General features: G+C 38.7%; 1 protein-coding gene across 2 annotated transcripts in view; it reads right to left on the bottom strand.

The window, feature by feature from the left end:
* arhgap5 (Rho GTPase activating protein 5) overlaps nucleotides 1-17482 on the bottom strand; it is a 76589-nt gene that overhangs the window by 3465 nt on the left and 55642 nt on the right. For both annotated transcript variants that reach the window (XM_060829046.1, XM_060829047.1), the window contains exons 5-6: nucleotides 13204-13335; nucleotides 2731-2836 (exon numbers count right to left, since the gene is read on the bottom strand). In XM_060829046.1, the coding sequence (XP_060685029.1) occupies nucleotides 2731-2836; nucleotides 13204-13335 (238 nt within the window). The remainder of the gene's footprint in view (nucleotides 1-2730; nucleotides 2837-13203; nucleotides 13336-17482) is intronic.

Raw genomic sequence — 17482 nt, 5'->3', positions numbered from 1 at the left:
TAGATAAGCAAATAGTCTCATTCTGTACTGTAACCATCTATGCTTTCATGAAAAACCTAAACTGAAATATAACTGTATAATGAATCATAAAAACATTGCATTATCAAGCAAGACGTGCTCATAAAATTATGAAGACAATAAAATCAGCATTAGACAATGCAAAACACATTAGCAAGACTACCAAAAGCTTTCTCCAAATTTTGTTTTTCGATTGCACAACATAACTTGCAAAAGACAACTGTCAAACTCAGTACCTCCATTCATACTCAGGGTTAAAGATCAGCTCCTCCTAAAATGGAAAGGGAACATCCAATTCAAATGCCTGGAAGAAACAAACTACTGACCTGTCGAAACTCATTCCCTTTTTCCAAAAATACATGAATATATGATTTAATCTACTTCATTGCAGAGTCACATTTATTGCTGGGAAGTTGGTGCATTCAAGTTTTTACATTCGTCCCTTTTTATTTTGCATATCTGAAATGCCCAAGTTCACTATTTTAAGCTGCTTTTTCAAAGAAATGGAATTGTCCACAAATAATTCATGAGTATTTACACTCTTATTCATGCCCAGTCTCTAAGGAAGAAAGGGAACATTTGTCTTATTGGGTATAAACTGTGCACAAAGAGATCTGAGGATCATCAACTGCCAGGGATAAACAGGGCTGTTATTCACTGTTCTAAACCTTGGATACTGCTTTTCCTACCAAAGATTGAATGGCGGTGAACAATTAAGCAACCAGCTAAGCAATACCTCAATGCTGACAGAGACCAGCCCTTAAAAGGCAAGCCCCAAGACATCACTACAGGAATGTTAATAGGCCCAACAATCTTCAACTGGCCTATCAATAAACTTTCCTCTATCTGAAGTAGGACTGCTTACTCATGATTATGCTGTATTAATTTCATTCAGAACTCCTCAGATACTGAAAAATGTAATGTAATATTTAGCAAAATCCATACAACTTTCAATCATGATAAATGACAAGTTCGAAACTTCCAAACAATGGCCTCTCCAGCAAGACAGTCCAACTCCCACCTTCCTGTGACATTCATAATACTTTCATCATCAAATCCCTCACTAACACTGGCCAGAAACTTAATATAAATACTGTCACAGTAACAGGTCAGAGGTTGGATATTCTACATCAAATGACTCACCTCTAAACTTATCAAAGTTTTTTTTCCCTACAAGGTACAAGTCAGGAATGTGATGGACGAATGCCATTGCAACAACAATTTAGGGGAGGCATAGTGGTGTCACTGGACCTAGTAACCAAGATCACCAGACAAGGCTCTGGGGACAAGTATTCAAATCCCAACCTGATTCATTAGTGTCCTTTATGGAAGAAAATAAGCATTTCCTACCGAGTCTGGCCAATGAGTGGCTGCAGACCCTAATATGTTGACCCTTAACTGCCCTCAATTAGGGATGGATTATAAATGCTGGCTGAACCGTTGATACCCACATTCCATGAACGAATTAAAAACTTCAAAATATGATGGCAACTTTGATGACATTGAGCTATCATTGACTAGAACACTATCAACCATCTTCAACTGCTCCTCCCACTAGTAAAACACCGTGAGTGCAGCATCTACATAATGCATTGCAGCAACTTGCCAAAGCTAGTTTAGCAGCTTCTTTCAATATAGTGATTGCTACCACCTAGACAAGGACAGGGGACACATGAAATCACCACCACAAATTGACCTTCCCGACTTGGAAACGTATATTTTACCAATGGGTCAATATCTGGTAACTGCCTAGCGAAAAGTAAAGCACCACCTTCTAAGGGACTGCAGTGGTTTATCAAGGTGGCTCATTATTACCTTCCCAAGGGCATCTAGACATTGATTATAAAACCTGCCTTGCCACTGGTGCCAAGAATAAAAAAAAAGAGGAAATGTGTCTTAAGTGGTCTGCGAACCCACTGTTGTATATTTGGAAGAACCTCATGCTTCTTCCATGTAACTCATTACAATAAGCATGGAGGCAACATGTTTATTACAACGGCATTAAGTACTTTGCAGGGATTAACCAATTTCTGCTGTACAAACATCATATTCATTCAAATTAAAGGGGTATTCTAAGCAGTCTGTTTTACAATTAATTAGGCTTAAGGTTTCGAAAAGGTTCTTGCAGTGAAAATTTGGGCTATGTGAGAATTTAATGGGGCTTTGGAGAATTCCTATGGGGAGTGAAGTGCTCCAACATTCTTGCAACAATTGAGTGATGGAAAAGCTCTGATAAACTTATGTCTGAAAATCAACTTGCATTTTGAAGATGTCATTTTGTAGTGTGGCATCCATTGTGTTACCTTGTTGAGAGAGATCCGGACTCAGGGTGTTATCTACTGATATCAACAAATTTCTCTTCTTTCACAACTCTATTTTACTCAAGTATTACTTCAGTTAACTCAATCAGCTCTAATTGTTTAAGTTACGCAAACATCATCATTTTATTGTTGACAGCAAAATCCAGTCATGTACTCCAAAAGATAAGGCAACCAAATTCACAAGTTCCAGCCCAATTTGAAAAATTGCATATTCATTGCATCCTTATGAGGACAAATTCCTCCAGACTGAAATCTCTTCCTTCAAACACTACTAGCAATGCTTACTTGTCATCTTCACCCGAGTCAAGTGTCTTTGGTTTGTATTCTACATATGAAAGGAACTTTGCCTCTTTGATCTAATTTTTCAGTGACCAGATAAGTTTTGACCTACCTGTTTAAATGGGTAATAATGTATTTGAAAACTTCATAGTTTACTGCAGGAAACTTCTTCAACAATTCCTTGAGAGCATTCAGCTTTTCTGTCCTGTCTGTCAGTTCTGTAAGACAGAAAATTTTTTTTTACTGTTTTCTCCTTTAATATCAATTTATTTTGGCAAAAACTTTCATAGTTCCAAGATCATTCCTTACGACAAACATTTGGCAGTATAGGTGAAATGAACACATAACCAGCTAGCCCTGCAGTTCCTTGCCTTGTAAGGTGTCTTTGTTGGTCTAACAAGTCATTCTTCAAGAACTAAAAGAATACTCAGTGGAAATAGAAGAAAAAGCATAATGACGGTACGTCCTTGATACTGACACCAGTGATACATTTTTGATTCTCCCTCTCTGAAATGCACTCCACTCTGTGCATCCTCCCTGCCCAGAGAACCAAACATTGAGATGACTTTACCAACCAGTTTACAGGTCAGAAAAGGATAGTTATTGGAGTGTGCTTAGTTCATTACGAAAGGCTTGTTCAAAAACTTGTTAAGGGCAAGAGTGACACCTAGAAATTTTGAACAAATGATTTGCAAATTAAAAAGAAAATCAAGTGCTGCATTCTGTTGAGTTAAGCAACTCAATGTTTTTTGAAGCAATCGGAAGGAAAATTTGTGACTGAGTGACAGTGTTTTGAGGTAACAAAATTCTAGTCGCTGATAGTCCTTCACTGGTTGAGCTGCAACGTGTTAAAAAGCTGTAAATGCTGGGAACAGAGTGAGGGTGAAACTTCCAGAAACTACAGAAAGAATGCAACCATCTCTTTCACTATTGCTCTATGTAGTGGGATAAAAATAGAAGAACCAGGCAAGTTTAAAAGAATTCTAAAACAATGAAAAGCCTACATCTACCTGATCAACTATCAAACTGAAAAACAAACATTATCTCTCAAAAAAAGTATGCCATCATTGTTCAATCTAAAGGACTGAGAAAAAATTTCCCACCGTTTAGTCTGAACTTTTGATGTTCAAAATTCTGTTCACATTGCCTACATTCATTTTCCACCCATAATATGTGTAAAATGTCTTTTATTTAGCATCGCTGTAATTGTGTGTGTGACTATTTCAATGTTTTGAAGATATATAGTTTAAATTGCATAATATTAGATGAGAAATCAAATCAAAAGCTTTAATAAGTGCCAATCCTGGTATTTAATAAAATACTATTTTAGCACCATCTTTCATCAGTAACATTAAGACATTAAAAGGAGGTCAATTTCACCACAACAAACTTCAAATCAAAGTTCAGATGTTGAAAAGGATTAATATAAGTATTATGATGATCGCAAAGGACAAGTTTGCACTATTTAGTCATAGAGTCATAGAGATGTACAGAATGGAAACAGACCCTTCAGTCCAACCCGTCCATGCCAACCAGATATCCCAACCCAATCTAGTCCCACCTGCCGGCATCCGACCCATATCCCTCCAAACCCTTCCTATTCATATACCCATCCAAATGCCTTGGAAATGTTGCAATTGTACCAGCCTCCAACACATCCTCTGGCAGCTCATTCCATACACGTACCTCCCTCTGCGTGAAAACGTTGCCCCTTAGGTCTCTTTTATATCTTTCCCCTCTCACCCTAAACCTATGCCCTCTAGTTCTGGACCCCCTGACCCCAGGGAAAAGACTTTTCCTATTTATCCTATCCATGCCCCTCAATTTTGTAAACCTCTATAAGGTCACCCCTCAGCCTCCAACATTCCAGGGAAAACAGCCCCAGCCTGTTCAGCCTCTCCCTGTAACTCAGATCCTCCAACCCTGGCAACATCCTTGTAAATCTTTTCTGAACCCTTTCAAGTTTCACAACATCTTTCCAATAGGAAGGAGACCAGAATTGCACGCAATATTCCAATAGTGGCCTAACCAATGACCTGTACAGCCGCAACATGACCTCCCAAGCCGTACTCAATACTCTGACCAATAAAGGAAAACATACCAAACGCCTTCTTCACTATCCTATCTACCTGCGTCTCCACTTTCAAGGAGCTATGCACCTGCACTCCAAGATCTCTTTGTTCAGCAACACTCCCTAGGACCTTACCATTAAGTATATAAGGCCTGCTAAGATTTGCTTTCCCAAAATGCAGCACCTCGCATTTATCTGAATTAAACTCCATCTGCCACTTCTCAGCCCATTGGCCCATCTGGTCAAGATCCTGTTGTAATCTGAGGTAACCCTCTTCGCTGTCCACTAGACCTCCAATTTTGGTGTCATCTGCAAACTTACTAACTGTACCTCTTATGCTTGCATCCAAATCATTTATGTAAATGACAAAAAGTAGAGGGCCCAGCACTGATCCTTGTGGCACTCCACTGGTCACAGGCCTCCAGTCTGAAAAACAACCCTCCACCACCACCGTCTGTCTTCTACCTTTGAGCCATTTCTGTAACCAAATGTCTAGTTTTTCCTGTAGTCCATCGATGATATAAATATCTCAACAAGAGGCCCAGCAATCACTTCTCTAGCTTCCCACAGAGTTCTCGGGTACACCTGATCAGGTCCTGGGGATTTATCCACCTTTATGCATTTCAAGACATCCAGCACTTCCTCCTCTGTAATCTGAACATTTTGCAAGATGTCACCATCTATTTTCCTACAGTCTATATCTTCCATATCCTTATCCACAGTAAATACTGATGCAAAATATTCATTTAGTATCTCCCCCATTTTCTATGGCTCCACACAAAGGCCACCTTGCTGATCTTTGAGGGGCCCTATTCTCTCCCTAATTACCCTTTTGTCCTTAATATATTTGTTAAAACCCTTTGGATTCTCCTTAATTCTATGTGCCAAAGATATCTCATGTCCCTGTTTTGCCCTCCTGATTTCCCTCTTAGGTATATTCCTACTTTCTTTATAGTCTTCTAAGGATTCACTTGATCTATCCTGTCTATATCTGACATATGCTTCCTTCTTTTTCTTAACCAAACCCTCAATTTCTTTAGTCATCCGGCATTCCCTCTACTTACCAGCCTTCCCTTTCACCCTGACAGGAATATACTTTCTCTGGATTCTTGTTATCTCATTTCTGAAGGCTTCCATTTTCCAGCCGTCCCTTTATCTGCGAACATCTGCCCCCAATCAGCTTTCGAAAGTTCTTGCCTAATACCGTGAAAATTGGCCTTTCTCCAATTTAGAACATCAACTTTTAGATCTGGTCGATCCTTTTCCATCACTATTTTAAAACGAATAGAATTATGGTCACTGGCCCCAAAGTGCTCCCCCACTGACACCTCAGTCACCTGCCCTGCTTTATTTCCCAAGAGTAGGTCAAGTTTTGCACCTTCTCTTGTAGGTACATCCACATACTGAATCAGAAAATTGTCTTGTACACACTTAACAAATTCCTCCTCATCTAACACTATGGCAGTCCCAGTCTATGTTTGGAAAGTTAAAATCCCCTACCATAACCACCCTATTATTCTTCCAGATAGCTGAGATCTCCTTACAATTTCCCTCTGACTACTGGGGGGGGGGGATCTAAAATACAATCCCAATGAGGTGATCATCCCTTTCTTATTTCTCAGTTCCACCAAATAACTTCCCTGATGTATTTCCGGAAACATCCTCCCTCAGCACAGCTGTAATGCTATCCCTTATCAAAAATACCACTTCCCCATCTCTCTTGCCTCCCTTTCTATCCTTCCTGTAGCATTTGTATCCTGGAACATTAAGCTGCCAGTCCTGCCCATCCCTGAGCCATGTTTCTGTAGTTGCTATGATATCCCAGAGCCAAGTTCCTAAACATACCCTAAGTGCATCTGTCTTCCCTGTTAGGTCCCTTGCATTGAAATAAATGCAGTTTAATTTATTAGTCCTACCTTGTCCCTACCTGCCCTGACTGTTTGACTCACTTCTGTTGTCAGTTGTACCCGTCTCAGATCGATCTCTTTCCTCACTATCTCCCTGGATCTATCCCCCCCACCCCCCCCACCTTACTAGTTTAAATCCTCCCAAGCAGTTCTAGCAAGATTGTGTATAAAATCTAAATACAGATATCATGATGACTTTTAATAGTACAGGTGTCAAATCTAGATGTTGGTATACAATGTATCCTTACAAAATTTTTTTGAAGAAACAAAACTTGGAAGCATTGTGAACTGTAAGGATAGAAAGGACAGGTAGGTTGATGAAATGGGCAGAGAAAGAGCAGAGGAAATTCAATGCAGGTAATAAAGTAGTCAGAAGTCTTACCAGACCTCAGGGAGCACGGAGAGCAACTGAACCTAAGTGTAGATCGTACATGCCATCACTGGGTGTTGGTAGTGGAGGGAGTGAATTGTGAAGGTGGAGGAGGGGATGCCAATCAAATGGGCTGCGTTGTTTGGAATGGCTTGGTCTTTTTTTTTCTTGACAGGACATTCCTGGGCAATTTTCCACACTGCCAGGTATAGGTCAGTGTTGCACATGTACTGGAATAGCTTGGTTAGGACACATCTAATTGTGAAGTATATATCTTTATTACTATTGTTGGAATGTTGTCAGGAGCTTATAGCCTTTGCATTATTCAATGCTTTTGAGTTTTTCTTGAAACTGCTGACGCCACTGTATTAGCTGAAGTCTGCCATCCATAATACAGGGGACATCAGCAGAAGGCAGAGGTGTATCATCCATTCTTGTTAATTTTGGAACAGAACTTTTGAGCAAGATTAGCCATTCAGCCCTCTGAGACTGCTCTGCCATTTAACAAGATGGCTAATTGTGCTGTGGTCACAACTCCACTTGTTTGTCTGTCCTATCTATCAACACCTAACTCTGCCTTGAACATTTCAATAACTCCACTGTTTTCTGAGGAAAAGAATTCCATAAATTAATGAGGGGAAAGATCCTCTCAGAATCCAATAAGTAATCTCAGGATCTTTAATATTTAAAAAAAAAATCACCTCTCATTCTTCTAAACTCACAGTGGGTAAAGGTTGAACAGGTTGTGCCTTCCTTCACAAAATGAGCCTTTCATCACAGGTATGAACCAAGTAAATATTCTCTGAATAGCTTCCAACAAAATTTTTCAAAGGAGACCAAATCATTTGCAAACATTTCAGTGTCAATTCTTGTACAGATGTGCTGGGCTGACCAATCATTGACAATGAGGATATTTATGGAGCCATTTAGCACAGCGGTACTGCCACAAAACATTAATGTTGAGGCCATCATTATTTTTCTTTTATTTTGTTCATTTTTGATTTGGCACTCTGGATTGCAGTTGAGAATTGAACAGCAGCTTTTTTAAGGGAAGAGAACAAAATACTAATGATTCCTGTGAGGAATTGGCCTGGGAAGATAAAGCAAATTAATTAATACTCTAAGACGACTTTAGGCAAACCAGCACAGAGAAACTGTTATGCTCAGCGACTGGCAGCTGGTTGAATGCTGAATTGGTTCATCAGTGGGAGGAACGGTACTGGCCTGTGAGCCCCAGAAAATGCTGTAAAACAGAAACCAAAGGGTGAACCAGCTTTCGAGTGAATATTTTGGGAAGGAGACAGTGTTGCTTTGGAAGCTATAGGATTGTTTCAGTTTTTGCTCTGTCTAGTTATTCTTGAGTTATTGACTTGTTGAAAGTTCAGAGACAAGAACTCCAGTCCAATAGAAATAAGGAAAAGTCTCAGGAAGAAACTATTTGTGGTGATCGGTAACTTCGCAATTCAAGCAAAATACAATTCTACATAGCTGTAATACGGCCCATCAGATTTCATGAAGGCTTGGTGTTCATCAGTGAAATGGTTATCGAACTGACAACTTAGGATTCTTTTATTTTTAAAAAATATTATCCCTTAACTGTGTCAATCTGTCTTCCTGTTGGTGTTAGTGGGTTTCGTGACGAAAAAAGATTGGGCTTAGATCATAATATTAATCAGATTGCCTTGTAGTTCATCCATGTTCTGCTAAAGTTACATTAATAACAATAATAAATTGTTAACTTCTAAGTTATAAACTAAGATCAGTTATTTATAAAGTCTGGTTAGGAACATTTCAGCAATTTCAAGGGTCACTGAATGTTTTCATTTCATGTGTTATGAATCCAGTGATAATGGAACAGATTTGGTCTGGCTTGCTATGCCTGTCTTATAATACTAGCAATAATAATTTTAAAAACCCTATATTTTATTAGTACGGGCATAGATTACAAGATCATGGAGGTTATGGTCAATAAGTATAATACATCAGTTCAGCCTCAACTAGGGTGTTGTGGACACCCTGGACATATTTTAACAAAGATAAGAAGGCATCAAAGGCAGCGTACCAAATTAAATCAATGCAATCATTTCAGGGTCAATGAACATGTTACACAAATAAATAGGAAAGTGTGGCTGTTTTCTTTGGAGAAAGTAAAATTGAAAGGAGAATTGATGAAGATATTCACAATCATGAAAGATCTGGAAGCTGCAGTTACAAAATATGTTCCCAATGGTGGAAGGATCAGATGAGAGGAAAGAGATTTAACATAATTGACAAACAAACAATGGAAACACTAAGAGAAACTTATTCACTTGGTGGTCAAGAGCTGGAATCCATTTTCAGAGAAGCACATGCAATCACAAGACCATAAGATAGAAGTACAGAATCAGGCCATTCAGCTCATCCAGTCTGCTCAACCATTTAATTAGGCCTTTATGTTTCTCAACCCCGTCCTCCTGTATTCTCACCGTAACCCTCGATCCCCTTATTCGTCAAGAACCTACCTTAAGTACACTCAGTGATTTGACCTCCACAGCCTTCTGGTGCAATGAGGTCCACAAATTCACCACACTCTAGCTAAGAAAAATTCCTCCATCTCAGTTTGGAAAGTTCATCCCTTCACTCTGAAGCTGTACCCTCAGGTTCTAGTCTCTCCTACTGTTGGAAACATCTCTACATCCACTTTATCTGGCTTCTCACTATTTCTGTAAGATTCAATCAGAAACCCATCATCCTTCTAAACTCCACTGAATACAGACCCAGAGTTCTCAACTGCTCCTTGTATGACATGACCTTCATCCCAAGAATCATTCTTCTAAAGCTACAGTGTAATCCCTTGAAGGCCAGCATATCCGTACTTAGGTAGGGAGTCCAAAACGGCTCACAACATTCCACGTGCGATCTGACCAGGACCTTATACAGCCTCAACATTAAATTTCTGCTTTTATATTCGAGCCCTCCTGAAGTGAATGCTAACATTACATTTGCCTCCCTAACTGCCAATTGAACCTGCATGTTAACCTGAAGAGAATCCGGAACTAGGACTCCCAAATCCCTTTGTGTTACAGAATTCGAAAGCCTTTCCCCATTTATAAAATAGTCCACGCCTCTGTTCTTCTTACTAAAGTGTATAACTCAACTTGCACATTATATCCCATCTGCCATTTTTCTGCCTATTGTCCTAGCTTGTCCAAATCTCTGCAGCCTGTCCCCTTCCTCAACCCTACCTGTCCTTCAACCTATCTTTGAGTCATCAACCAACCTGCTAAAACTTGGTGCTGGTAAAAGTACAGCAGGTCAGGTAGCATCCAAGGAGCAAGAGAGTCGACGTTTCAGGTATAACCCTTCTTCAGGGCTCAAGGGTCTTGAAGAAGTGTTATTCCCGAAACGTCAACTCTCTTGCGCCTTGGATGCTGCCTTCCAGCACCATGCTTTATCAACTCTGACTCTCCAGCATCTGCAGTCCTCACTTTCTCGTCATTATCAAATTTAGTTACAATGCCCTCAGTTCCTTCATCCAGATCATTCATGCATAATTGAAGCATTTAATTGGAAAGTTATCTAAAAAAGGTAGAATATTCAAGAATGTGGGTGAATTCAGGGGAACATCACTGGGTGCATTTCCCAGTTGCAGTGCCAAAAGCATGATAAGCTGGAAGGGCTTCTTCAGAGTTAACAATTCTGATTCCACATCCCCCAATACCTAGTTAGTTATTTATCCTTTGTATGTTTCAACTGCAGAATATTCTTTCCAAGTATTTTGAAAAGCAAACCTATTATGAAATATCAACAAAGCAGATAATGCAAAACAGCAAGTTTGTTTTTTTTTAAATCAGTCGTTGAGAGAATTGCAACAAAAGAACACAGAAGTTTCCTAATTTCTTTTCCTGTTCTCAATTTGTGCACCACTCACTTTCTAACCAGAGTTAATGCAACAAATCCAGACTCCTCTTCGGAACTGAAAGGGGTTGAAAACTGATGAAATTTATGCAGTAGAGAAAGGGGGAGGATGAATGAGTAGAACAGAGTGAGGGTGCCAGGAGCAAAAGACAAAGTGTTAATGGTGACAAAGGAAAGATGTAAAATCAGTGTGAATGGTAGGTCTGAAGAGAAAATAGGTCAACTCTGTTGAGTCCAAACCCAAAACAATGAGGGGGCAGTCCAAATGGAGATTATTGTTATTGCTCTGAAGTTGTGGAAGTCAATGTTCAGTGTTGAAAGTTGGAAGTGCATAAGCAGAAAATGAGGTGCTAGTCTTCCAGATGCTGTCGAATTCATTGGAATACTGTAACAGGCCCACAACGGACATGTTATTATTGGATCAAAATAGTTTATTGAAATGACAAGCAAATGGAAGATCAGCATCATTGCACACAGCTGAAGTCTCTTCAACTTGGGAGAAGAAATTACTCGGTTGAAGAAAATGTAGAATTGGTCAGAGGCACCTCTGCGGATGATAGGATCATCAGAACAGATGCAGCAGAGATGGAGAAACTGGAATGTTGGAATGGAATCCTTGCAGGAAGTAGGTTGTGAGGAAATATAGTCAAGGTAACTGTGTAAGTTGGTAGGTTTGTTGTGTATATTGTGGACAGACATAACACAGATGTCGAAACAGTGAATGTGAGGACGGCTAGAGAATAATCAGGGATACAACTGCATGAAGGTGACAAAAGAATGGAAACTGGAAGCAAAACTGATGAATTTTTCCAATTCTGGATGAGAGTTAGAAGCAGCATCAATGATATAATCAATGCATCAGAAAAAGTGTTGAGAGGAAACCAAGGATGTCTGGAACAAGAAACTTTTCCTAAAGTCCACAAACAGACAGGCATAACTGGGAACTGTGCAGGTTTCCATCATCACACCTTGAATCTGGAGATGGTAAGATTAAGTTAAAACAGAAGTTGTTTGAAGTAGGGAAGAACTCAGCCAGGCAAACAAGACTGCTGGCGAATGAACACTTGCTCAGATTTGCATTCAAGGAAAAAACAGAGAACCTTCAGACCACCCTGATGGAAGATGAACATGTAGAGAGATTGTACATGCATGGTGAGAAGGCGACAGCTGTGGGCAGGAAATTGGAAAGTGTGAACTTGATGTAAAAGATCAGAAAGATTTCAAATTCTGATTCTTCTGGCAATTTACCACCCCATTATATGTGCCCATACAATTACAGAAGGTGTAATATTTGGACTTCTACCCCTGCCTCGTCACTCTCCAAGATTCAAAATGCACCTTAACAATGATGAATTGGTTTCCTTGTACTTCTTTCCACGTAACCTTTTATCTTTTCAGCTCACAATATGGCCCCCTATACAATGGCAAGATAACACAAAGTCTAAGTGGCCACCTTGAAAAACACCTTTGATCTACCAGTCCGAATGACCGATCTTCCAGTTCCTTGCCATCAGTAAATCATCTTGCTTTCATATTAACATTTCCATTCTAGGACCTTGATGCAAGCTGGAGAAACACCTCATTTCCTGCTCAGAGACTTTACAGTCTTTGGGGCTGTTTAACATCTTCAGAGCATGAACACTGTCCTCCATTTTGGCTTAATTCTGTTTCACCCTTCACTGATGCTGCTGGGCCTACTGAGGTTCTCCAGCAATTACTGTTCTTATTTCAGACTTCCAACATCTGCCGTATTTTGCTTTCAGTTGTTTTTTCTCGACTTGTGGAATGGAAGTTTATTTCTTCTGGCAAGTGTATTTTCCTACATTCTGAGCCACTTGTGACAATTTGAGACTCTTTTTATTAAAACATTCTTAGTTGTCAAGGAGGAAAGAACCAATACACAATCTCAAATCTTCCCACAGACGAATAAGGTGATTTTAGAAATGCAACACTCATGTCTCTTCAGTTACTCATTAAAGTGAAGCATGAAACATACTCAATTTACACCTCCAAGCAACAAGGCAGCAGGTAGGTGGGGTGCAGAGATGAAAGTAACACCATTTTTCTTCTTTTTTCTTCCCCTTGGGATTTTTCCTACTTCCTAATATCTATAATTCAACTAAACAGCATTTGCATAAATACTCAGCACAAGTACTCAATATTACCAGATTAACGCTCAAAATAAGCTTTCTTTACATTTTATTCAATGTCAAATTAATCTTCAAAAATGAATGTTTGAAATATCACAAATGTAAACAAGCACTGTGGAACATTCCCATAAATATGCCTAAGATCAGTAGCATTTACTTATTAAAGAAAAATAAAACTCATGCTACTTACTAGCTGCTTCCAATAGCTCTGAATGTAGGTTGTAGGGAATAAGTGGATCGGGTAGATCAGAAAAGAAAGCCTTCAGAGCTCCTGCCACTGCATTAACAGTCACATCCATCGCCACAAGATCAATGTTGTGATCTAAAATACAAAATTAATAATATAAATAGATAAAATGGATTTCTTTCATTACAATGGGGAGCTTCACAAAGGAAATAAATGCAAACAACTTTCGCTTGTTGCAACAGATATTATATCAAACTCCTTGCAACTATATCATACCATTAAAATCTAAAAGGCACAAAAATCACTTTCCATTATTTTCTTGAGAAACTACCATTGACGCAAGATCAAAGCAAAATAATTATTAAGTTTAAAAATATTTATACAAAATGCTAAGAAATTTTAATGAAAGCAGCAAGGTAAATAAGAAAGCTTTAAGGTTGCTACATTGACTTCAGAACAAATATAGTTAGAGTATCATTAAGTTAAAGGACAAAAATGTCCATCTTTGTGACAAAACATGACAACAAACTCCATCTGTGCTCATAAGTTGATGTAGTGGATCACAAGATACTCATTGCAGAGGACCTGGCAATTTTTCCTAGTTCCTAACTAATATCTATCATTCAACCAAACAGCAAATAGAATAACTCTGATCATTACTTCATTGCTATTTGTGGGACCATTCTGTGTGCAAATTAGTTATTGCACTTTTTACATGACAACAGTGATCGCACTTCTTTTAAAAATCACAGTGAGCAACATCAAAGATTGTGGAAGTAAATTTATAAATCCAATTGTCCTCTTAGAATTTTAGTTGAGGAAAGATTGGAAAGGCTGAGATTATTTTCTTTAGAAGAATAGACTAGTAGGAGATTGAAGTTTACAGAATTTTAAGTGATCCAAATAGAACCGATTGCAAAGAACAAATGTTCCTTTGCAGAGAGGGATGATAGATTTGAATTAGTAAGAGGATTAGAGGTAAATTGAGGAGAAATATTTTGCAGTTAAAAAGATAACTGCTTGGGATCTGGAACTCAATGTATGAAAGATGATCGAAACAGAAACTCTTTTTTCATTGAAACAATGTTTGGTTATGTGCTTGAGTTGTGTTAAGCCTAAGAGTCAAGAAGTGGGATGAAGCCAGATAGTTTTTTTGGTCCACATGAGATACACCAAATGGCATCTTTCAGTGCTGCAAGTCTTTATGATTTTACTTTAATTTTAAAATTACTTATTTTGAAATTCTTCAAATTTATTCACACTTATCAAGATATCGCAGAAACAATTACTGAACTGCACTACCTGACAAGCGCACAATCATCAGGGTGCAAAATATCTTGCAAACAAAGAAATAATATTTTGTAGTATAGGAGGTCTTCTACACAAAGCAAGGGATCACAAAGAGCAATTTGATCAGTGGCCAATTAATCAACTTTGGAAATATCAATTGAAAGCCAGGAATTCTCCTGCTCTTCATGTTATATTTCATTGGTTTTGGCAACACAATATTACAGTTCAAGTCAAGACTCACTATGACGTTGAAATTGAACCAAAATACAAATCATGTTGAGCTAATAACCTCCTCAGATAATATGCCTAACATGAAGTGATCACATCTTGATTTATAGCTGGATCAAAATTGTTTTTTCACTGAGCTGTGAATTGAACTAAGATGGATTTTCTCTTCATTTTAAAAATAAGAGTTTCTCTAATCAATGCCTTTTGTTATTAAAAAGGTGCAATAGATGCTGTGTTACGGCAACTTAAACACTTTTCACATTTTTTTGTTATAAAATACAAATGACAATAAACTACTATTTTACTCTGTTATTGAAGTCGTTATAACAGGGCAGTTGTATATATTTTCAATGTAATGAGGCAGAACTAACATGGTTTTTTCACAGGGAAATCATGTTTAATTAATTATTGGAGTTTTCTGAAGTAATGGTGTACTATAAATCAAGGAAAACCAACTGAAGTATTATACTTTGATTTCCAGAAGGCAGTAGATAAAGCGCCACATCAAAGATTATTGTGGAAAATGAAACCTCATCATACTGGTGGTAATATCATGGCATGGATAGAAGATTAGCTTGGTAGAAGAAAACAGGAGGAATGTATGGGTCTTTTCAGGCGAGCAGGATGTCACACATGGTGTGTGGATGTCACAGGGTTCAGTGTTGAGGTGTCAACTCTTTTACAATTTATATAAATTATATTGATGAAAAGATTGAAGGTAAGGCAGTTAAGTTTGCTAATGACACAAAGATAGATAGGAAAATTAGAAGATATAAGCAGCCTTAAAGACATGTACATTGGTTAAATGAGTGGGCAAAGATCTGGAAAATGGAGTACAATGTAGGAGATTATGATTTTTTGAAAAAGAATTAAAAAAGCATATTACCTAAGTGGTGAGTGGTTGCAGAGTTTTGAGATGCAGAGTCACAGAAGGTCAGTATGCAAGTACAACAAGAAATCAGGAAAGCTATCAGAAAGTTATGGTTTACTGTGAGGGGGGATTGAATGCAAGACCAAGGATATTATGTTTCAGTTATCCAGGGCTTTGGTGAGACCACATCAGGACTGCTATGTACAATATTGGTCACCATATTTATAGTAGGATGTTAAAGCATTGGAGTCAGTTCAGAGAAGATTTACTCGATCAATATCTTGAGTGAATGGATTAACTTTTGAGGAAAGTCGGAACAGAATTTAGAAGAGTCAAAAACAACTTAATTGGAACATTGAAAACAGAACAGTACAGCACAGGGACAGGTCCTTCGGCCCACAATGTCTGTGTCAACCATGATGCCATTCTAAACTGATCCCATCTGCCTGTACATGGTCAGTACCCCTTTATTCCCTGCCTGCTTTTCGAAGTTGCTATCATATCTGCCTCGATCACCTTCCCAGCAGTACATTCCAGGCATCTACCATCCTGGGTTAAAAAAAAAACTTTCTTCGCTTATCTCCTTTAAACTTTTCTAAGATCATCTTTAATGTATGTCCCCCAGTATTTGATATTTCAATCTTGGGAAAAAGACTCCAACTTTCCACCCTGTCCATACTTCTCATAAAATTATGTATTTTTATCAAGTCAGCCCTCACCTCTGAGGCTCTAGTGTAAACATTCCAGGTTTGTCCAATTTCTCCTCATAGGTAATATACTCCAATCCAGGCAACATCCTGATAAAATTCTTTTACACCCAATCCAAAGCCTCCACATCATTCCTATAGTATGGTGACCAGAAATGTGCCAAATGTGGCCTGAAGTCTTATACAGCTTTAACATGACTTATCAACTTTTATACTCAATGCCCCAACTAATGAAGGCAAGCACCTTATCCACTTGTATTGGCAATTTCAGGTAACTGTGGACTTGCAGCTCAACTTTCCAAATGTAAATCACAGAGTCATAGAGTAGCAGAACACAGAAACAGACCCTTGGGTTCAACTTGTCCATGCCAACCAGATATTCTAAATAAGTCTAGATCAATTTGACAGCATTTGGGCCATATTCCTCTAAACCCTTCCTATATCACTTTGGACTTGCAGACCAACTTTCCAAACGTAAATCATGGCATATCATCTGACAAACTCCATCACGATCCATAACTCTCCTAATTTTTATGCCATCTGCAAACTTACTAAATAGATCATCTACATTTTCACCCAAATCATTTATATATATTACAAACTGAGATCCCAGCACTGATACTAGCTGAACACCACAGGTCACAGACCTCCAGTCAGAAAAACACCCCTCCACAACCACTCTGTCTTCTAAAATCAAGCCAATTTTGTATCCAATTTGTCAACTCACCATGGATTCCATGTAACTTAATCTTTTAATCATGAGGCACCTTGTCAAATGTTTTAGCGAAGGCAATGCAGACAACATCCACTGATCTACCATCATCAATCACCTTCATTACTTCCTCAAAAAACTCTAGTTTGTGAGACAAGACCCCCCCCCCCCCCCCCCCCCCCCGCCCCACATAAAGCCATACTGACCATCCTAATAAGTCAGTTCATTTCTAAGTGCAAGTAAATCCTGTCTCAGAAACTTCTCCAATAATTTCCCTAACACTGGTGCAAAGCTTACTGGTCTATAATTTCCTGGATTTTCCTTGTCACCCTTAAACAAAGGGCTTCACTAGGGACCTGACCTGCAGCTAAAGAGGACAAAATGATCTCTGTCAAGGCCTCTCATCTCCTCTCTTCCATCCTTCTGTATCTTGGAATAAATCCCATCAGGCCTGGATATCTATATCTACTTTCA

This window comes from Hemiscyllium ocellatum, chromosome 8 (genome assembly GCF_020745735.1).
Source record: "Hemiscyllium ocellatum isolate sHemOce1 chromosome 8, sHemOce1.pat.X.cur, whole genome shotgun sequence".
NCBI lineage: Eukaryota > Metazoa > Chordata > Chondrichthyes > Orectolobiformes > Hemiscylliidae > Hemiscyllium > Hemiscyllium ocellatum.
The sequence above is the reverse complement of the archived record's forward strand: the minus strand, read 5'-3'. Positions and strand labels throughout refer to the sequence as shown.